Source organism: Triturus cristatus, chromosome 2_2 (assembly GCF_964204655.1).
Source record: "Triturus cristatus chromosome 2_2, aTriCri1.1, whole genome shotgun sequence".
NCBI lineage: Eukaryota > Metazoa > Chordata > Amphibia > Caudata > Salamandridae > Triturus > Triturus cristatus.
Window position 1 is genome coordinate 83,072,360 of NC_140582.1, and position 23,064 is coordinate 83,095,423.

At 43.2% G+C, this 23,064-nt stretch overlaps 1 protein-coding gene across 2 annotated transcripts in view; it reads right to left on the reverse strand.

Annotated features, from left to right (window-relative positions):
- SRP72 (signal recognition particle 72) overlaps positions 1 to 23,064 on the reverse strand; it is a 259,141-nt gene that overhangs the window by 193,218 nt on the left and 42,859 nt on the right. Inside the window, exons 2-4 of one of the 2 annotated variants that reach the window (XM_085641079.1) lie at positions 17,740 to 17,860; positions 14,994 to 15,117; positions 5,957 to 6,100 (exon numbers count right to left, since the gene is read on the reverse strand). In XM_085641079.1, the coding sequence (XP_085497205.1) occupies positions 5,957 to 6,100; positions 14,994 to 15,117; positions 17,740 to 17,860 (389 nt within the window). Of the gene's footprint in view, positions 1 to 5,956; positions 6,101 to 14,993; positions 15,121 to 17,739; positions 17,861 to 23,064 lie in introns of both variants that reach the window. The other variant, XM_085641078.1, reaches the window with a different exon arrangement.

The following is a 23,064-nucleotide window of genomic DNA, read 5'->3' on the forward strand; positions in this document are numbered from 1 at the left end:
TTGTGCTTGACCAACATGGTGTCTCCGGTGCCGGATTTCGATCGACTGATGAGGCCCTTGGTGTCTCACGAGTTGGCCTGTTCTGGTGTCCGGATCATGGCGTGTGGTGCGGCGCATGGTATCCTGGGTAATTGGGACATCTCAGCGGCAGCCTACGACTTCTTGTCCATGAGCTATTTTGAGGAACATTCCGGGTGCCCTCTGATTGTACTAGAGGCTCCGTTGGTTGGAGAACACGTATGTTCCTTTTCTTTACTTAATTGGATGGCTGAGACTTTTAGTGGCCCTGAAAACGATTTGTTGTTGGAAGCCGTGGCCACATTTGCTGCCTATACATTCATGGATTAACTGGATTGTCGTCCATTGCGCCTGTGCTACTGGACAGCACCCTGGCGCAACATTCATTTCTGTTATTCATCGTTTTACTCTTCCTGATAGTCGCCTTGAGTTTTTAACTATACTTGCATTGTGTTTTTTGGGATTTCATGCTGCGATTAATTGGACTTTCAGACTTTGGCGCTGCATTGGTTACGCCTTGTTCTGCTCTGACGTAACTGAACTCTGCGTTCTCTCTTTTCTTGCCTATTACATGTTGCTTCGCTCAAGGGGGCGTGTAGTGAGTTCTCCCTGAATACGTACATACATTGTTCAGTTAGCATGACCACGTTGAATGTTCTGTAGCCATATTTTTGTCTTTGCACACGACACTGCGTTTACATGTTCTTTCTTGAATAAACTGCTGACTCGAGACTTCCTTCAGACGAGTGCATTCTGTTGTTCCCATCCAAAGCTCTGCGCAGCGACCTTGGTCTGTACATGCTGTGACACACAGTCTGGAATTTTACACAATGCATGTTTTCCACTCTAGGTTGTTCGATCCACTATTTAGCCATGACACACGCGCAGCTGCACATACCTGTGAGTTGGTGCTTTTCATATCACAGACATCATGTTTATTGGTCAGACCGAAGACGAGCCTTCCTGCGAGACGGCTCCTGATGCTCCTGTGATGTGATTTCACTGAGCTGATTTGTGAGGTATGGGGTCCCCTATTCAAGCCTGAGAGGCCTTCTATGATGACATGATTCTGATGTTGGCTACTTAGTTAAGGGAAGGTGGTAGTATCCTCGGTATTTTCCGAATCGCTAAATACCACCTCGGTATTTTCCGAATCGGTAAATACCGCCTCGGTATTAACCGAATCGGTAAATACCACCTCGGTATTTACCGATTCGGTGAATTCCGATTCGTATTTACCGAATGTTACCGAATCGGTAACTGTTACCGAATTTTTACCTACATGTAACTTACCGATTCTTATTTACCGATTCGGTACGGCTCGGTATTTAAGAACCGGTAAAATTTATTTACCTACATGAGGCCCCAAGTATTCAAAACCTACAAAGAGCGGGCTTTGGTGCCTCAAAAAGATGAATTCTCTCAAACGTCATGCTACTGGCTGTTTAGTGCATAATTACACTTCCTTTGAAATGCCTAATGAGGAGATTCATTACAAAATCTTGAAATCTGGCAGTCCTGTTCCTGCTTCATTGAGAAAAACACAAGAATATCGTCCTGAAAGAAACTGATGTTTGTTTAGAGACACTTAAATCTATTCATCATGAGCTGGAAGAAGCTTGATACAGAGTGCAAACCGGAATACCTCTTTTGTAGTGATGAAAGCAGTGGGAATATTAGAATTGGGGTGTCACTTGATCAGATGATTTGCCAATTTTAAATCTAGTGAAATAGTTGCCATTATTGATTAGCAAAACAATTTCAGATATGCATGGCCATGCCTCTTATGGCTATTAGCCCTCCTCCAAAGCATGGACCAAGTGCATGTGTCCTTCCACTGCTCTCATTTTAGGAACTACTTTTTCTTTGTGTTTGGGCACGAGTGCTCCTCTTTTTACAAGCTCTGGCCCACCTGCCCCAACCCTGCTGCTTCTTTTCCTTCACACATCGGCTTTATTATTCACCTCCTCATGCAGTTTCTGTTCATTTCTGTAACTTGCTTATGGGGTTTCATAATTTAAAAAAAAAACAATTATATACCGACATTCCACTTCACAGCTTGGTTTGGTAGCAGAGCTTTCTCCCAGCCCAACATCCTCCCATTCCTTTTTTTTCTCCCAGAGGTCATCTGCTGTGTCAGGACCTCGGGAGATGCATCACACGTATGGTGTGCAGTGATAAGTTGAACTAAACTGCTTGTCCAACTGCCCCCACCCAACATTTCTAAACTGGGAACATCGGTCACCCTAAAATCAAACCTTTCCATTGTAAGAAGTAATACAAAATGTACCAATCACCAAAGTCTAATGTAGCTGGGGTACGACCCCATGCCAGCCGCTCTTTTTAGGGTTCTCGAGACCCCTCGCAGGGGGCCCATATAAATGGAGCTCTCAGAACAGTCCACCAGACTTGTCCCAGTGAACTTCCTGACCCAGACTGTCAGGCATTGGAGCCCTCTGAGGAGGAGCTACCCATTAGCCTCATGGCATCGGGCTTCAGCTCCTGTTAGTCTTGTCTCAGTCTACTGCGTTGTCTACAGTTTCTGTGTCTCCTCTGGCGATCGGATTGCTCTGCTCCACATCCCTGAGACGTCATCAGCTCTGCTGTAGAATTTTGGCAGTGGTTTCCTTTTCGCCATCCAGTCTCTTGCCTTCTCAGGGCTCTTGAAGAACGTGGATTTCCCTTGATACAGGGACAGCAACGAAAAAGACGCAGAACAATAAATCTATTAAAAAAATTACTAGCCATAGGTCCATTGTACCTTGGTCGGCAACACCTGACTTCCTGGAATCGAAGGGGTATAATGCATGAGGAGGGTGTCACACATGTCACACATGTTGGTAGAAAACTTCTTATTGTATGTGCACAATTGTGTGCTATTAATACTAAGTAATATCAGAAAGGACGGGCCCCGGGGCCCAATGGCCTACCTGGAGACCTTTTTAAAGAGGACCATGAATTTTGGGCAACTATAGTCACCCCGTTATACCAGTTTTGCAAGACTAATGCAACAATTCCTGAAGCCTGGAAAGGCTCCCTACTACAACCAATCCATAAAAAAAGGGGATCCTGGAGATCCAACCAACTACAGGTTGATAGCCCTTTTAGATATCTAGGCAAAGGCATACGCTAGTGTCCTCTTACAAGATCTACAAAGCTGGGTTAACGAGGACGGAATATTACCAGTTTACCAATCTGGCTTCGATACAGGAGCATCAACATTAGATGACATTCTAGCCCTAGCGTATCTGGTAGAACAGTCTACCCAGAAAAAACAGCGCCCTCTCTTCGCATGCTTCATAGACTACTCTGTGGAGTTTGACTGTGTTAATAGAAATCTTCTCTGGCAAAAACTACAAAACTGGGTGATCCCAACCATGCTTCTGAACACCATCATTGCCCTTTACACCAGAACCTGGGTATGGGTGAAACTAACCTGGAACACAGCAACAAAAAAGGTGTACACGGACCGAGGGCTAAAACAAGGCTGGGTATTGGCACCTCTGCGCTTTAACTTATATACTGCAGACCTTGGTAAATCAATATCAAAAGCCAACTTGTTGGCTCCTAAAATTGGGCTGACTAGACTGTTCTTAATGCAGTGCGCTGACGACATGGTCTTGATGGACCACACTAAGACGGGTATGCAAAGAGCACTGGACGCACTAAGCATTTATAACAACGAAAATGATTTAACAGCAAACGCAAGTACAACAAAGGTAGTGATCGTCGGAAAACATGCTAACAAACTCAAACATCAATAGAGATTGGGCCACCTGAAAATAACAACAAGATCTAAATATGACTATCTGGGGGTTTGGATCATGACCAACGGCAAGCCCACTGCACCCACTGCATCTATAGAATCAAAAGCTAAGGCGGTGACCTACGCCATCTGCAAACTCCACTCCAAACCGCACAGCCAGACAACTGCGCCAATCTGAAAGGTTATAAAAGCCAAGTTACTTCCCTCAATTTCCTATGGCCAACCAGTCTTTCCTGTGGCACTAATTAACACCATGGAGTCTGCCAATTGCCGAGCATTTAAACAGATTTTTCAGATCCCTGCCCATGCCCGGAATGCCTTAGTAGGGCTGGAATTGGTCTCAAATAAACAATCCTACTAACATTGGGCATCGATCATTCGATACTATCGAGGGGCATGTGCACTCCCCAAATACAATGAAAGCAACCCTAAAGGAAATTTTCACGAAAGGTAAAAATTCTTGGGCCGAAGCACTACTCACGGCCAGCACTGAATTGCACCTTGACTTGTCCAACGGGCAGGATCTCATTCACCAAACATGAATTTTAAAAACCATTTTAAAGAAACAAGTAAGACTATTATCCAAGCAAGATTATATGAGGCTAGAAGAGTCCTCCAGCAGCAATATTGGGCTCTTAGCCAGCTCCTATAAGGATAAATTGAGACAGCCATATCTGGACTCAGCTCTGAACAAATCCATTTTAAAGCAAATTCTCCCAATCAAACTCTTGGTACTGCCAATAAAAGACAAATATTTGTTGGAAATCTTTACAGTCAGTCACCACTTGCAGACTGTCTCATCAGTACGAGGAGTCTTTGGCTCACCTAGTTTGCATCTGCCCCCGATTGACCCACACACGCTGCACTTTATTAAAACCTTTGTTTGTAAAATATGGCACTCGTACCTGTCCAGATGCAATGAAACTTTTTTAATTTAGAGATTCCACACAATTGGCCAGACTAGCGAAATTTGCATGCCAGCTTATAGAATTTATAAGTAAAGATCGAGCCATGGACTAAAGGCTGATCACAGTTTCAAACTAGCGGATATATATCACATTTTTTGGTCTCTTAATTTTACGCTTTGGGTAATTGTTCGATATTTGTCAAATAAACTGATACAATGTTGTTTTTATCAATGCTCGAAGAAGGTACGTGGATAGACACACAACAGCCAGCCTTTTGTAACAATTTTTATTAATAAACAAATGTATTAATTCATTCTTATTGATTGGTTGGAAATCACAAGAAGAATACATTTTATAAAAAGGGAAAAGAATCAGCAACGTAGAAGGCGCTCCCTTGCCTGGTCAACAGTAACTGCCACCACAGCCTCCTAGAACCCGGTTACATAATTAAGAACCCTTGTCACTGTGGAAATGTAATACCTAAGATAATGTGACACTGGAAAGGAGGAAAGAGAGCAGTACGAAAATGCATTATAACACCTTCATTGCAATGCAGGGGCACTGTTTTATATCTCAAAAGAAAGCATTCTAAACCATGACACATTATTAAATTCTTTATCTTGCAGGTACACAATTTTTTACATTTTTTTTTTCAATGGACCATTTTTTAATGGTTGTCAGGACTCAAAATGCAAGCCAAGCATATTGGCTTTGCCAATGCATATTAAATCTTGCTTACTATAGTTTTAAAAACAGCATATGGATTGAAATGCCTGAATCAATCTGAACATTGTAATTACCCAGCTTACATTCCTGGGCATAGCTGTTTGCCTCATGTCTGCCACTGCAGTCAGAAATCAACCATACACAAAATATTCTTGGTCCAGTCATACACAAAACATTTTTGGTTCAGTCTCAAATGTGAACAGTTCTGTCAGACGTCCTAGACTATGTCCCTTTTAAAAAGGTAACCTAACCAAATCAAAACAAATGTTGGCCTTTTTTAACTGAACTGGTGAAGCGCAGCTCGAGTGCCTATGGCATAACATGCACAGGACGAGAGTCTTGGGATAACCAAGCCACTTTTGGTAACTCAAAATAGTCTTGTGGCTTAGATTCTACTGTTTGTAGCAGATATCTGCCTGCAATGGAACAAACATGATAATAGAAGAGTGGAATGTTCAAAAGCAATTAATTATGTATGCTTCATACTAAATTCAACTTTTTTAATCAATTACTTTTATGCTCAAATTTGCTCACTTACTGGTGTCACTTTTTCCCACGTGCTCATCGCAGCCACCACTGCTGAAAGATTGGTTTTTCGCTCCTCTTCATAATCATCCTGTGAGTTTCTTATCAGATCCCTGTAGACTGCTACGCATTCATCATAGCGCTCCATCCTGTAGAGCTGAAAAAAATGAAAGGGATATTAAAATCACCATACTTCTCCAGTCAACAGACTTCCTAGCATTTACAATCTTGGGAATTAGGAATGAATGACAGGACGAGGCAAAATGGCCCCAAAACATACTCAATTCCTTTGAGTTGATTGACAAGAAGCAACAGGAAGGGGGCAGCATATGTTAGGAGTTCCTAAAACAAGGCTAGGGAGTTTTAAACCCTTGACAGATTTCTATTAAAAATAGGCATATCAATGTTTTTAAAGTCATTATATGATCATTTAGCTTGACATCCAGAAAGTCAGTCATATATACTGCCTTACCGGCCACATGCCGAGCACCCCTACAGAAGGCCAATACAAACCTTTAAGAAAAAAGTTGCTAAAGCTAGCTTGGCCAACATAATCCCCTTTACTGAAGTAGGCAACCAGACAGTAATTCTTACAGATTACAAGACGAGTAGTCCAAATGGCCACATTACAGATCTCACTCACAATGGACAGTTTATGTCAAGTTAAAGGTGCTATCTCAACATAGAATGTTTCAACATGTTTCCATTGAGGGACATATGATTGCTCCAAACTTGAGGAATACACATCGCGATCCAGCAAGCAAGCTTTTCTGCTGGGATAATAGCCATAAAAAGCAAGTGATGCAGGAAATGGTTTACACTGCATTTTAGGTTCAATGCAGAGGTTCAAATTTCCCTCTGTAATCTGCCATTAAACGGACTCCTCGGCCAGGCTCAACCAGGGTCTACCAAAGAAGGATAGGATAATTATCTCCAGGTTAACCTGGAGATCAACAACTACTGTTAAAATAAAGATCCAGTAATAAGATGGAAGGGCCACCCAGTACAAAGAAATATGCACGTTTCAAACGTAGGTGCTGTCCAATATTCAATAATAAACACGGCAAAGAGGGTCTCGCAGGGCAAGATCTTTCAAAGTCTAAATATTAGATGTCCAGTAGGCCATGGGCATCATAAAGTCTCGGATGTCACTATGGATGCAACCCCCAATAATGGAGAATCAGATGTACAATGTCAAAAGCGCCTAGAGCAGTCAAAGATAAATCATCTGTAGTGTTCCATTTATTAATTTACAGAGGCATTTTTAAATTACGCGTGCCACATAGATTGAGGAAAGCTGTTCAAATAATGGCGGTATTACATTTAAGCATGAAGGAACACTCAAACTAGATGCAGCATCTACGAAGAAAAAAAAGATCAATAATGAGGTAAATGAGCAGGAAGGATAGAGTGAGAGCCAATTAATTTGCCAGCAAGGAAGCTTAACAGTGGCTCTTTACCTCAAGTGTGCACACTCACATATGATATGTTGAGCACAGTGCAAGAAATTTGCTATCAAGTTCAAGGAACCATACACTAGAACACTTCACTAAATACTTTAAATAAATTGTGTTGAAAAATGCTAGTCATTTTCCTCTAGTATTTTTCTAACCCCACTTTTACCCTCTATGTTCACTATAATGTTTGAACACCTTGAAGTGCTCCGAAGAAGTTGCTTAGGCATGCACAGCCAATAAATCAAAAAATAAATAAATGTCAACAGATAAAGCCGAGCCATTTATTATTAGGATGCAACATTGTATAATGGTGGGAACTGCTATGATTTCTCAGTGGTGATGAATGCCCTTTGGTACTACATAAGAATTGATTTTGGATTGGGCGAGAGATGGTGCGGGGGGGGGGGGGGGGGGGGGGGATGTTGCTGTTCGGGATTCGCACTGCCACTTCTTGTTTGTTAATTATGGGCAACAGAAACTCTGCAATGTTGGGGGACAAGCAGTTTTGAGTCAGCTGTGCATGGAGGGGGGTATGTTTTTTGTTTTGTATGGTTGAGTTGGGGGGGGGGGTTATGTTGTGGGACACTGACGACTGCCTTGTGCTTCCAGTCATGGGTTTTTGACCTTTTCCCAGAGTGGGTTGCAGTGCAATGTGGGGTGGGTGGGTGTGTGGGTAGGTAGGAAGGAAGGAAACACCCCCCCATGGCTGATTCTACTGACACATCAGCCTCAAAATTCCCTTCCTGGAAGGTAAATGGGCATGGAGACAAAATTAAAAGTTTGATAGCACTGCAATATATTAAACGCCTGGGATCCGACATTGTCCACCTTCAGGAGACTCATACGCTGGGTAACACGTATCGGGCTATGAATAGATGGGACTACAAGATGTTGGTCCATGCGGGGTACACTGCTGGCTCTAGAGGGGTTGGTATCTTAGTAAAGTTGTCGATCCCACTCACTATTCACCATATCTGGCAAGATACCCATGGGCGTTACTTAGCTCTCACTGGGAACTGGGAAGGGGAAACAGTCAATTTTTGTTTTGTCTCTGTTCCACCTTGTCTACATGACTACACTCTCCGATCTGGGTGCCCTGCTCCCAGAGATGCCGGATGGTAAGTTGCCTCTAGGCGGTGATTTCAACATGGCGCTATGTGAGCAGCGCAATCGCTTGCCCAACACACAGACAGTGATAGCCCGCCACCCACTGGCAGACTTTCTCTCAGTCGTTGGTCTATCAGATATATGGAGTGCCCACAACCCTGGGGAACACTAGTACTCTTTCCTCTCTGGAGCTTTTGGCAGTCTCTCCCATATTAGATTTCCTTATTACCCACACAGCATTTTTTGGAACTCTGCCACCTATCTAGGGGTATCACAGATCACTCCCAAATCTGGGAAGTGCAGAGTCTGAATTGGAGTTCTGAGCAGCGTAATATCACAGTTAATCCCTGTAACCTTAAATAGTCCCAGATTACAGAGAGTCTCTTAGAAGTGACGGAACAATATTTTTCTGAAAACGAGGCTTCGGTACACTCTGCGCAAAGCCTGTGGGAAGCATATTAGACCGTGATCAAAGGACAGGGTCTCTCCCTTCTGGTGGGTCACAAAAAAATAAAAGAGCCAAGCTTGAGCTTCTAGAACAGGAGTTCCAGCAACCAGAACGAGGGCTCACTGATCGGGATAATACAGATGCCAAGCACGTCCTCCTGCTAAAACAGCATGAATATAAAGATGTAGCATAAGATGCCGCAAAATTGAGTCATAGAGCCATGCAACACCGCCTCCACGAAGTGGGTGATAAAGTAAGTAAGCTACTAGCCTAGTTAGAGAAGAGAGAGCAGACTGCCCGCTGGGTGCTAGAGGTTACAAGCATTTGCAATGCACTAGGTCTTGCATTACGGATAGTTTGAGGTATTGGTGTTGCAAGTAATGCAAAACCAATAGCTCATACTTTCAATGGTTGCGAAGTGAGCCAGGAACCAGCATTGTATGTCTCAGTGCAGTACCGCAAGCTGCTCCTAGAGGTCCCTAGTGAGCAAGGCACCTGCACTGCATGTCTAGGTGCAGTACCGCAAGCTGCTCCTAGAGGTCCCTAGTGAGCAAAGCACCATCACTGCTTGTCTAGGTGCAGTACCGCAAGCTGCTCCTAGAGGTCCCTAGTGAGCAAGGCACCAACACTGCATGTCTAGGTGCAGTACCGCAAGCAGCTCCTAAGGGTCCCTAGTGAGCAAGGCACCAGCACTGCATGTCTAGGTGCAGTACCGCAAGCTGCTCCTAGAGGTCCCTAGTGAGCAAGGCACCAGCACTGCATGTCTAGGTGCAGTACCGCAAGCTGCTCCTAGAGGTCCCTAGTGAGCATCATAAACTTTGAAGATATGGTCAATCCACCCTACCCATAATGCATTGCATTCAAGACAGTACCACCAGTGCATTCAAATTGCTATGTCCATATATACAATTAGTAGCTTTGAAATGTGACAAAAGAATTATTATATTACGTCCGGATTAGGTTGTAATCTATGTGGAGCTGATGAAGGAACATTTATAGAAGGTCTAATATAAATGTGAGATGTTGTAGGTGCCGTACCGGAAGCTGCTCCTAGAGATCCCTAGTGAGCAGCATAAACTTTGAAGATATGGTAAATCCACCCTATCCATAATGCATTTCATTCAAGACAGTACCACGGGTACATTCAAATTGCTATGTCCATATATACAATTAGTAGCTTTGAAATGTGACAAAAGAATTATTATATTAATTCTGGATTAGGTTGTACTCTATATGTACCTGATGAAGGGACATTTATAGAAGGTTTAATACATATGTGAGATGTACTAGTGAGTAAAGTAACCACTGCCAATCTAGATTAGGACCAAGTGAGTGTCCTGCCTGAAGGCCTTTGGAAAAATAGTGCCCTGAGGCTGTAATTGAAACCTAGGGCGTAACATATGTAACAGGGGATGTCCTCACGGGAGGTTACAAGAAGAGACAAGGCAGTACTAAGGAGGGACTACAAAGCCTAATGATAAATAAAAAGCCACCATTTACAAAGGACAGGAGACAATTAAAAAGATGTGCAGGAAGTAGGCAGAGCTTTATGCACATATCCTGAATACAGCATGTCTCGAAGAGACAAACCAAGAGCTGCCTAGGCGAGACCTAAAAAACACCACTTGTACAACATGTGGCAAATGCCTGTGCCAAGTACTATGCCCTGCTCTACTCCCTCGCAGTAGCCACCAAAGTGGTAGATTCCCGGTAGCTCCTGCCTGATATTCGTCTTACCCGTCTCACAGACTCCGATAGAGCACTTCTTGAAGAAGAGATTACACAAGAAAATATTGTGAGAGCAAATCAGATATCTGAAATCCAGCAAAGCAAATCGGTACTAATGGCTTACCCATTGAACTATACCAAATTTCGGCCACACAGCTGGCTTCTTATATATTATGCCATGCTTAAAGAGTAGATGAAAGGGATCACTCCCTACGGACCAAAGGCTAGTTACTATTGTGGTCATTCAAAAGGCGCGAAATGACTGCGCCTCCTACCAGCCAATATCACTTCTAAATGTTGAGGTCAAAATCCTGGCCTCCCACCTGATTAAAGTGATGATAATTCTAGTCCACACCAATCAGTCGATCTTCATGCCTTGTAGAAGCACCACTCACAATCTGAGGTGCCACTACGGCATCCTGAGCCAAACAGGCAACTTACAGGAGAGCACCCTGGATTTCTCACTAGACACCAAAATGGCATTCGATATGCTGGTGTGGGACTACATGTTTGAGGTACTGGCTAGATTGGGTTTTGGGTCACGCTTCCTGCAATGGGTGTGACTCTTGTACAGCAAACTGTTGGCTCAAGTAGGTGTAAAGAGAGGAGCAGCTCACGTATTGGGGCTCCACTACCACAAGGCAGGGCTGGTCGTTATCGCCACTCTTTTTTGCTTTGATACTGGAGCCCCTCGCAGCCTGGGTCAGGCAGGACCCACTGGTTTATGGTATGCACTGGACTGAGACCTGAGAGGACAAAATATCGCTTTATGCAGACAATATTCTGCTCTATGTGACAAACCTGATTTATACGCTAGGTAGATTAATGGACATACTCACTTTATTTGGCTGATACACTGACTATTCTATTAATTGGCGTAAGTTGCAAATACACATCCTGCTGGGGCCAAAGCATCGACTGCCCCGAGACTGCGAAGCACAAATAGTCATGGAGGATTTCCGCTATCTAGCTATTTACATAACGACTGACCTAGACTTGTTTTTTTAGCAACAATCCATCACAACCACTGGACGGACAAAGGAGGGAGGTCCGTCTAGGGGATCCCTACCCCCATCACTCTTTGGTAGGGCGGTTTTATTTTAAATGATGCCCCTACCCATTTTCTATATGTTTTACAAAAAGCGGCCTACACAATTAATTTCTCCCATTTTAAAGCCACTGAGGGCAAGATCAGGATGCTACTGTGGGATGGGGGCCATGCACGAATACCACTACACAAGCTTACAAGGGTGTGGTACGAAGGTGTGACTGCCCTCCCTGATATTCAGAAATACTACTGGGCGGCTCAATTAACCACCATTAATAGTTGGGTCTTCCTCTCCCCGAACGAAATCGCTTATCGCATGGACAGACTGATGATGCTCCGAGGGAGACCTTTGGGCCTTATATGGTAAGCCAAACCCCCGACACTCTCGGGGCCCAATGGCGATCATGGTGAATCTTTGGCACACAGCTACTATCGCCTTGGGATGGAGGGGCAAGATCACCCAGGCGACACCACTTTGGGATGCGGCTATGTTCGGGGCGCTGGGAACGCAGCCCGGATTCAACCAGTGGGATCTAATTGGCCTTTTCCATGTGGGTGATTTATGGCCCATGGTGATGTGATCCCCTGGGTAGAGTTATAGTGTGAATATTAACTTGCCCCAACTGAGACCTATCGCTGATCCACACTTATCTTTGTGTAACCTAAGGGAGCAGAAATCCCCGACTTTTCGCTCTGGAGTACAGACTGCTAGATGAATATATGCTCCAAAAGGCCACATCACGGACATTGAAAAAATTGATCAACAACACTCCTGATGCCCTGCTGTGTCTGAGAGATGGATCCAGGACCTGGACAGTCTGGAAGATGATGAATGGGAGGAGGCCCCTATGTCTTCGAGAGAGGTAGCCATACAATCGAAGTTTTGATTAATTCAATTTAAAGTTCTTCACTGTGCCTAAAATGCTCAAAATACGATGGTCAAAATGGGTAAAGCACCGGATGCTGGTTATCAACGGGGATGTGGAAAGATTGGCACTTTCCTTCATATGGCGTGGAACTGCCCCATGGTGCAGAGATTTTGGGAGTCAGTAGTGACACGTATGATCAATGTATGTGTTGTGGCAGTCTCTGCTTCTGTGAAGTGGTGTCTACTTAATATCTGGGGCGCAACAGCTCCGACCCGTATAGAAAGCACATGGATTACCCTGGGCTTAGAGGTGGCTAAGCAGAATATTGCAAGACTGTGGGGAGTGGAACACGTGCGACAATTAGGAGATTGGAAGAGAGACATGGACTGGTGTATGCTGGCCGAGAGAGTGGTTTATGATGGGCTGGGCAGCCTCCACAAGTGGGTGAATATTTGGGGACGTTCAAATTAATATAAAGGGAAGATGTGTGCCTTCTGTGCCCCCACCGATGTAGAAGGGGAACCAAATTAACGTGTCACCTCTGTGAGCACCGTCAGTTGTGTGCGGGGGAGGGGACGAACGCAAGACGACTGGAAAAAGGATATCATAACATCAAAGACATCCATGGGATTGTCAGTGAATGGCATTGCTCTATACGTATGTACCCTTTATTGAAATGCCAATAAAAAGAGTTAAAAAAAAAAAAAAAGCCTTGTATAATCTCCTCTCCTTGTATTCACGCTCTCAAGATCAGAGTAAGCAATGGAAGAAGGAAATGAAAGGCCTTTTGTTTGTTCTGGCAGTAGCTGGTGTTCCCCCAATAAAAGTGATCTTATTTTGTAGCGACAGTATTCTCACAGTGTCCAAACAATTTGGTACAACTTTGAAACTACTTTAAGTCAACATGCATCTATGATTTTCTCAAACCAGTACTGGAGAAAAGAGTTGGTCAAAGTTGGCCGTGGTGCAACTATGAAATAAACTAACAGACGATGCTTGGAATTTCATTTGGGAACAAAAAACTGCATTAAACAAGCCTCAGGAAATTAAGACGTCGCCCTCATGACCCTGAGAGTCAAGGGCCGAAGGGGTGTTCTTGGCACACTTTGCAGTACCACAGTAGGATGGAGCTTCGGACATCCATGGTAAAAGGCTCCCACCACTGTTGTGGCCTAGCAACCACTGCATACCCTAGGAGGCCCTGACCGCTAATGGGTTCTGACCAGGAATCCAAAAAAATATTCAAACCAGAGCCTGGTTTTATTTGCAGATTGGTAGATGGGCTCAAAGTATTTCCATAGTTGCATCCAAACTGGCCAAAGGTTTTCACAGCTATAATGTAATGAGTAATTAAAGAATACATTTGAGCAGCCCGTGGTGGTAGAAAGAGCTATGTAAGATGGCTTTTACCCATGCAAATAAAGAAAAATTGAAATCTGTCTAGGTGACCATCATGTTCTCTGTTTCAACAGGTTGAAAGGTGAAGCCCATGGATTTTTGCCAAATGTGTGCAATCACAAACTGCAAAGAATTTATGCACTTAGCTGCAGAGTGGCTGATCACTACTACATTGCAAACCTCAAGAAAGCCAAATGTACTACCCCAGTTAAGTAAAAGGTTATTTGTTTTGGAGCAACTTCAATATAATCTGTTTTAGAAAGTTTGCTCTGAGGCACACCAAGACAGAATGCCTGTTACTTTCTTTTTTTTTTTTTTTTTTTTAAACTAGTTTGAGCCTCCCTACATTTCCATTAGAAAATCCACTTTGCATTGCCCTTAATGCTGAGTTTTGTGTTGTGAAACTATATGTTTTTACAGGATTAATAAGCTCAATACTCTAACCCAATTTGCTAGTTGTTCAAATATCTTGAAAGTTGAAAAGGATCTACTGTAAATAATAAGGATCATCTTTGGTGGAAGGAAAACAGCGCTCAGATTAGTACCCCCAGATAAACTCAATTTGGCTCTTTTTTTTTTGTTTAGTAGTTTTAGATTTCACCATGTACCTCCTTTCAATAAATTCACGCTGGCATCTTTGGCAATGCCTTTTTATTTAATTGGGACACATTTGCCAATTGATAATCTCAGAACTTAATATCTGTCATTTTACCTATAAACATAGATAAATGAAAATATTTGTTTAATCATAGATACCGAATGACTCACTGAAAGATAATGCTGGACTCGTCAATAGGAAATAAGCATATTTGTAGTGGTGTGGCATTCCTGAATTTCGGTACAGCAAGTCTTAAATATAACTATTTAAAATAAGAACCCCCAGGTGACATATAGAGTAAAACAACATGTTAAGCAAAACAACTTCTACTTTTGTGTGGCAACTGTCTGCCTAAACATTATTTTTGATCAAGAACGATCAACAGCTGCCAACTTACCACTTGGCCATAGAGCTCTTTGAGTTTGTCTGTTTGTTCGCCGGTGTTTTCTATCGTTTTCAGTGCATTTTCAATTCGATTTAACCTGTACTCGCAGTAAGCCTTTTCAAAGGCGATCACATCACTGCTGAAACAAGAAAACAAATATATTTATCTGCAACCATGGCATCATATGATCCAAGATAAATGTTTACAGCGAGTCTTAAAAGAAAACTTTACTTCATTATTTAAATACTACACACTGGTAGGAAAATATCCAACTACGATCTATAATTTACTCTTAGTTTGCATAAACGATATTACCCATCTTATGAGGCAGATGGAGGAATAGTGGAAAACAGGTGAAACTTTTGGGAAGTAATAACCATTTCCCTCCATGTTTGGCAAAAGACAGCGGAAGATGGATGAAGTACACTCCTCAGCAACTATCCACACCACAACAATCAAATCAGACTACACCACCCGCCCACATCATGTACTTTAACACTTATGCCACAAATACCTCTACCTGGCTATGGCAATTCATCTGTTTTAAAACTTTCAATGCCAGATAAGAGACGAGAGATTTTACTGGCCAGACCGTACAGAAAACATTTCATAGCAAGGTCACTGTATTTCCATCTTACAACTGGGGAAAGAAGTAAAGATATTATGGATTGTGTAAGAAGGGCCAAGAAGAATAGATGAGAAACTCACAGATAAACTTCAGCACTGTGTTGGCGGTGTACAGTGAAATGGTTCTAAGACGACCGGGTTGCTTACTACTAGTTCAAGGAGCGATACAGAATATTCATAACAGACCAACATATCAGTGGTTTTGGAAAGCTAGGGACAAGTGAAGCAGAGCAAAAAACAGCTAAAACAGCACAACAAAAATTAATGCATAAACACTCGGATGGTTAGTAATCTGCAACAATTTCCAAATGCAATTAATATGGACATGCAGTCATCAACAAGTTATAGAACCGAAAGTGCGCCAAAAGTGCGCTTGGTGGTCGACGGCGTTCCGGCCTGTCAGGTTATCTTCAGGACCAAGTTACAACATTTTTCAGTGCTGTAGTGGGGCAGGTTAAAATTCCATGCGTAGGTCCTCCCAGGTATATACCCATGGTGTGGTATGTAATTAATCCAGGGAGGTACAACCAGATGTGTGTCTGGAGAATCTGATAGAATAATCAGAGCTGACGCACGCATCCAGTCTTCCAAGGACCATGTAATACTCGAATGGAGAAGAGGAAAAACGATCAGAAATGGACCGGCGTCAAGTTGCGGACGTCCAATAAAGGGACTGTAATTCGTAGGGGTACAGTGTCCTAATCGAATATGGAGGTTCTCCAAGTCTACAAAGCGACTTCTGAGTTCCAAGACATCGGTGGGAGTCCAAGTCAAGGGGGCTATTCTCTGTTTTTTGCTCTACTTCACATGCCACTTGCGCCACCCACATAATTGCACGAGCACTATTGTGCACAAGTCTTTATGGGTTACTCCCATATTCAATGTATATAGTGCTGATATTGTTTTTGTACTCATTCTTCTTAAATATAGACTGCTCCTCAAATTTCTAAAATAACCATTGATGTTTCCCTGATTCTTCCTTTCTGCAATTTTTATGCATGCTCTGTATAATTGCCTATGAATATCATCTGTTGAAACATTGTTGTACGTCACAAATAAAAAAAGGAAAAAACTTTTTTTTAACTATAGCTAAAAATGCAATTACGCATCAGAAAGGCAGTTTCAATACAAGTGCTAGTAAAAAACACAATCCCAACAATTTAGCAAAAAGGAAAGCAACTTAATTGCTCTATGTTAAACACATGAAAAAGGATCGCTTGCAATAAGTCTAACTACTGGCACACTCTCGACGTAGCATTCGGAACCATTATTCTTTTATCTACCATGCCACCTCAGTTTGGATTCAGCCATATGCAAATCAGTCATGACCCTGCTCCAATATGAACAGTCCAGTCCAAACTACCACTTCAGGTCCTCCCTGAACAAGAACACAAGCAACCCATTACCAGTTTCACCGGGATTAGGACTCACCAGTCGGGTATAACATGATTCCAGTAGCACAGTAATCACGGGAAGCAAGCTACAACCAACTGAAAAGTTTCAATCAGGATGAAAACAGCCTCTGGTTGCTTGTATTCCAGTTTACAGAGAACCTGGCATCACAGTGTGTGCTGGACTGTTCCAATTGGAGCAGGACTAAGACTGATTTGCATACGGCTGGGTCTAATCTGAGATGGCAAGGAGGGCAAAAGAACTATGGGTTGCAATGCTACCCCAAGATATTGCTTATGGTTAAACGTATTGCAACCGTTCCTCTCTTCAACTTTTGTGTTTTTGATCATTACACTGCAGACATCAATGGCAACCAGAGAACTCATTACCTTGTTTTATAGTCCACTCCCATATGAAAATAATGGTAACATTTTCTTACAGATCTGGCATTAGATCAACCACAAAAACTGCGTTGCATTTGAAGAAAACATCGTAAAGAGGTTATCACAGTTCACAAACACTGTACACAACAACCTATCATTAATTAAATAATGCCTAATGGTCAACTTAATTTACAATGCAATCTGGAATAGCACACCGGATCAATATTCTGCAAACGGTTAACAAGTAATAGTGAAAATAACAACAAATGTTTCAACCAACTGTGTGAAAAACCTGCAATGTATAAACATCTTGGCACCATTCATACAGTCCCGCAACGCACACTGTGGATGCTCACCTGGTCAACACTTTGGTATGAGTATGGATAACATTCATAGCTTCCTTGAAGCTGCCACTCTGAATCAGGCACACCACCTTGCAATGGAGTGCAGTGGCATCGTCTTTAGTGGTCTGCAGTACTAAAAAAGGAGATAAGATCGTTTGTCAAAACCGATAATTGGATACTGTACAATAATTCTTTCAAACATAAAACAAAAAAAACTACTTCTCGCTTCATTTGTTTTACATGTATTTTAAAATACCATCTCATTATTAGAGGCATCCAAATCCCTTACAGAAGAGCATAAGATTAGAAACACAAAAGCTGAAAAATGAAATCTACAATAACACCACAACAGCGCACAGTATAGAAAAGACAAGTGGGGACAACTTTAGCACTTACCCGGAAACCAAACGAAAGTGGGCCGCCTGGGAACCACTGGGCGGGAACTACATCTCACAGGCAGTGCACTTGAAATAAATTGACTCGCCATTGCTTTCATTAATGCACTTGAAAGACTTAGTTTGAGCACCTTATGTTCTACCCTCATGCACACTAGAAAGTCAAACAACTCCAAGAAAAGAGATGGTCATGCAGAGCTTAAGACAACGGCTAATGCCGACGTAGATTAGATACAGAATCTCACAGGTAGCCAGTGCACTCAGATGATAGCATGTGGTTAACAAGTTTTAAATCGGATGAGTCCTTGACACTCCATATCTGCCAAACTGGTAGTAGCCTTTGTACAGAGCAGTGTCAGTTTGGACAAGTTAAAATAAGACTGTGGAATTACGCATTAAAGAAAATATAACTATTGAGGACTTGTGTTCCTCAAAGTAAACGTAGCTAACAAAATGTTATATTCCATTATCACAGTAGTAGTCCATCAGTTTCAAAATGGCAATCCCATCTTGCTCAATTAAAACTGGAGGGGAGCAAATGTATTTATGGATGATCTGTCAACAAGTCTGTCAGACTGTTCGGGGTTGGGAGGCAACAGGCCAGACAGGGGCTACTGGGCGCCAATTGTGCTGGTTGATGTTGCCTGCCACTAGTGACATGAGTCCATCCTACTGTGGCTCTGCAAACTAGGCTAAATACAACCCTTTGCAGAGTAGCGAGGGCAAGCAGACACTGGCTTCTCAGGAAAATAGTGTTGTGACCAAGAGCCCAGAACTCAACAGTCCAACAAAAGACCAATAAAGTATTGTCCAGCCAAGTGGTTATTTTTGAGCAAATGTAATTTAATCGCACATTACCTAATACTAAAGAGCACAGTTAGAGGTATGCTATAAAGGGTTAAAATCCTGCTTTCGATTGTAGGTCCTAGACACTTTAGTGCCCACTTCCACCATTGGAGATCCCCAGTGCCTGTGACACCTGGATCCTAATCGGGAACACAGCACTGGTTAGGCCCAGGTGCAGTCACTCAATCACCCCAAAATGATACATGTGTCAAGCAGTTCAATTTGCTTTGCACTTGCTTTAATATTGCAACGGAAAAAGTCTTAGTTCATGCAACAAGCTTCAGCTCTCTTCCCAGTCTCTAGTTCACATTCGGTTCTTATGTCCTGCAGTTACCTGCTTTTGGCATTTGGTTTAGGCAGGGACACATGAAGCAGTCCCTCTCCTGCAGTGGTGGCTTCAGAGCTTTGGTGGCAGAGACTCTGGGACCCTGAAGTGCACTCTCAGTGCAATGGGCCTCCTCCAGTAGCTTCCCATATTCAGCAGTTGCAGCCTCTCTAGGTCTGGTGCAGAAGGGGAACAGGCTCATCGGGTGTGGCCTTCAGGAAAATCTTGACACCGCACAGAGGACTTTGGCATTTGTGACTTCGAAGCCGATCATAGTGCACCACTCAATGCTGCTGGAGCACACAATCTCCAGTGTTGGCAGCGTAATACACTTTTAGGAGCCCTTGTAATTTGACGATTCGTCCACGCAAAACTCTTGACATGGTTCAAGCTCATAACCATTTAGGGAGACCAGGGAACCATTTTCCTCACCTGGGTCGCTCTGGGCTTTCCTCGGGCAATCTCTCCCTCCCTCTTGCTATTCCCCACATAGGGAACGTGCTGTGCTGCTCCTCCTTTACACTATATCCTCCTGTAGGGCCAGGCTCGCTCCTTCTCTTTATCAGCAGGTAGGCAGACAGGCTTATAGGCTCTAAACAGACTATCAGCTTTAAAAGCATGAAGTGCAGACTTCAAATGATGTCCTCTCACCTCTGAGAGACTTGCTGTCATGCAGACACCAGTCCTGATCATACAGCAGTCCTTTCAGAAGTCTGTCACTCACTTCCATGGTCATCAAGAACTAGAAACTAGAAGAAAGAGGCTCCCGTATTATACAAATTTAACAGAAAGGTAATGTGGATCCACTGACCAAGGTTTCAGAACCGGTCCGGTTTCAATTGCAATCTTCAGGCTCCACTCTAGGCGCAGCCTTTGTGCAAAATTACCACCCTCACAGCAGGGAGTAATGTGGACTGGCCCCAAGAAGGGGTATCCAAAACTTGGGCACAATGAAGTGTGAACTCTGCACCTGGCTGCCATCCCCTTCCTGAAGCAGTAATCAGAGACAGACAAAAAGGCAGGCACCGTCTAGAAATGTTGGAAGAATTAATCCACAATCCTTTGCTAACATGAAAAGTCTAAAGACTGCCTTATCTCCATCCTTCTCACTTCGGTGTCTGGGTTTCCACTCTCTAGCCACCGTAATGCAGGTAAAACACTTCCATTGTCGGATGAAGCTATTCTCAACCTTTATCTTATGCCACGCTAACAAGGGACATTCAAAATGGATTCCACTGGCCACAATTCTGACACCTCACACAGAGTCCTATTAGCATCATATGCTAAAAACACACTACATACATATGGAATGTCAGCACAAGGTTCGAAGTATCACACTAATAATTCACAAAACAAGGTATGCTGCCACCATCACTTTACAGGATGTACCTAGGACAGGGACAGTAGGTCACTTACTATGACAGAATGCTTGGTGTGACCAGCCAGGTCACAGGACAAGTGCTAAACATCACACTGCCAAGGACATGGGCAGGCCTCTGGGCACAAGGTAGGTTACCAGGGTCAAAAATAAAAAGCCAGGATACTAGTTTTCACACGTAGTCAGGCAAGAAGGCATGGGGTACATGGCGGTTTACTGTGCAGGTGATGTACCGGCCTAAACAGTCGAATCTTAACAGATGATTTAAAGGGTTCCTCATTCAACCATGGAGGGCTGGCACCCAGAGTGGCAGAAACCAGTGTGCTTATTTGTACCTAATAACAATGTGAATGGAAAGGTAGGCACTACCCAGGCAGCGTGCACCATTTAAATGTATTTTATAAGTCCCACGGGTGAGGGCTGGCTCCGGCAAGGCAGAACCACACAAAGCATAAACACAGAGAAATGACAGTTCCTGGGATATTGTTGTCAGAAGTATAATTCATGCCAAAATAACTTACTAGAGCTACTGAACAGGTTTCCTCAACAATAAGAAAAGTTATATCATTATCAAGAAGCATACCAAGACGCAGATGCTGGATTTATTGTATGTGATGCGAGAGTTGGCAGAACTACATGCGTACTCCATACCATCCTCCTAGAGCAAGCCTGGACTGTTCAACTACCCGGGCACCTGAAAGCGAAGGCATAAAAAGGATGTATGCATGTACCTGTGTATGTGTACAGCACAAACCTAACCAAAACGCAGCAAAGCATTGTACAGGGTCAAAAGCAAGCATACAATCAATGAGTTATGGCAGAAGTAACTGGACTGTGGAAGAAGAAACACGCTTTTACAGCATGGTCATGTAGTCATTTTTAAAGAGGCAAGTCTGTTTCCTACATTGGAGCAGCATTGAGGTGGTCCTAATAGAAGAATGTTGTTCCAGATTCTGGGTGCATAGCTGCCAAAGTCCTGCTGCCTTTTTTTCTTTTGTAATCTCATTTCCAGTCTGATGGTGTCCTGGTTGTGGGTGTGCCAAAAGTCACCAGAGATGATGACATGGTCTTCAAGATAAGAAGGGGTACTGGTCGCAATAGCTTTTAATGATACAGTGGAGTTTGAAAATGTGTGGGCCGACAAAGGGAATCAATGGTGGTCCAGCAGGTTGTGAGTGATGTTATCATACTTTTTTCAGTACATCCTTATGTACGAGTACAAGGGCTTTAGAATAAAAGTTCTAAAGCCGCTTTCAGGAAGAATGTGTTTCATTTTCTTTAGAAGAGAGAGTGGTACCAGGCTATATTTGTTTTTTTGGCAATGCGATTCCTTGATGGCGAGGTCGGTGTCCAGGGTTAAATCAAGTTACTTGTCATGCTGTGAGCTTTGGAGATCAAAGTAGTCAAGGTTCATGTCAATGAACCATTTCTTTCTTGTCGTTTTTGGCAAATAACAGGAACTCTGTATTGGTGCAAATGAGGTTCAGCTAGCTGCTGGACACCTAGGTCTTGATGAGTGCAGACAGTGTTTGAGGCGTTGGATATCTGCAGTGGTGGAGACTTTCAAGTAAAGTTTTGTATCATTGGCATACTGGTGATTTTTGATGCTTTTATTTGTGAGAAGAGTCCAAGGGGGTTTTATGTAGCAGATGAGGACAGACCACCTTATGGAAGACTAGGTAAACTGGAGTCTGTTGCAATGGTAAAAGGAGAACCAGTGATGGATATTGCTAGCAAATTGTATTCAAGACTCCAGGGTGTGGATGAGGGTGGCATAATCAACTGTGTCTAAGACAGCTGAGAGGTCCAACAATATCAAGAGGCAAGGGTCATCTTCATTGATGGTCAGGGAGGCGTCTACAATGTGTACAGTAGTGGTTTCCATTCTTCAGCATGATCTGAAGCCATACTGGTAGTCTTGCAGGAGACGGTAAGCAGTTATGTGATCTTGGAGTTGGGAATAGACAGGTTTTTTGATGATCTTTACAATAAAGGGTCAGAGAGTGATGAGCCGGTAGCAGGAGAGGTCATCAGGGTCTAGTGTAGGTTTCCTTTGGAGTTGGAGCATCTGGCCTGCCTTGAGAACTTCTGGGAAGATGAACTGAGTGAGGGAGGTGTCAACAGTTAACTAAAGTGAGAGAGCAGCCCTGGAGAGATCTTTGATGAAGGACAAGGGTAGGATATCATCCTCATAAAGTGGCTTAGAGAGAGTAGAGTATGCTGGTGGGATCTGTAAGAGATGACTTTGAAGGATGACTATTGCGGTATTCTATGAGGAGGGGTGGGTGCAAGTGAGGAAGCAGGCTTTGTTTGTCAAGGTGCTGTCAGATCTTCTAGATATTTTCAATCAAGAATAGGTTTCCAGCTCTACACTGGTCTGTAGAGTGAGGGAG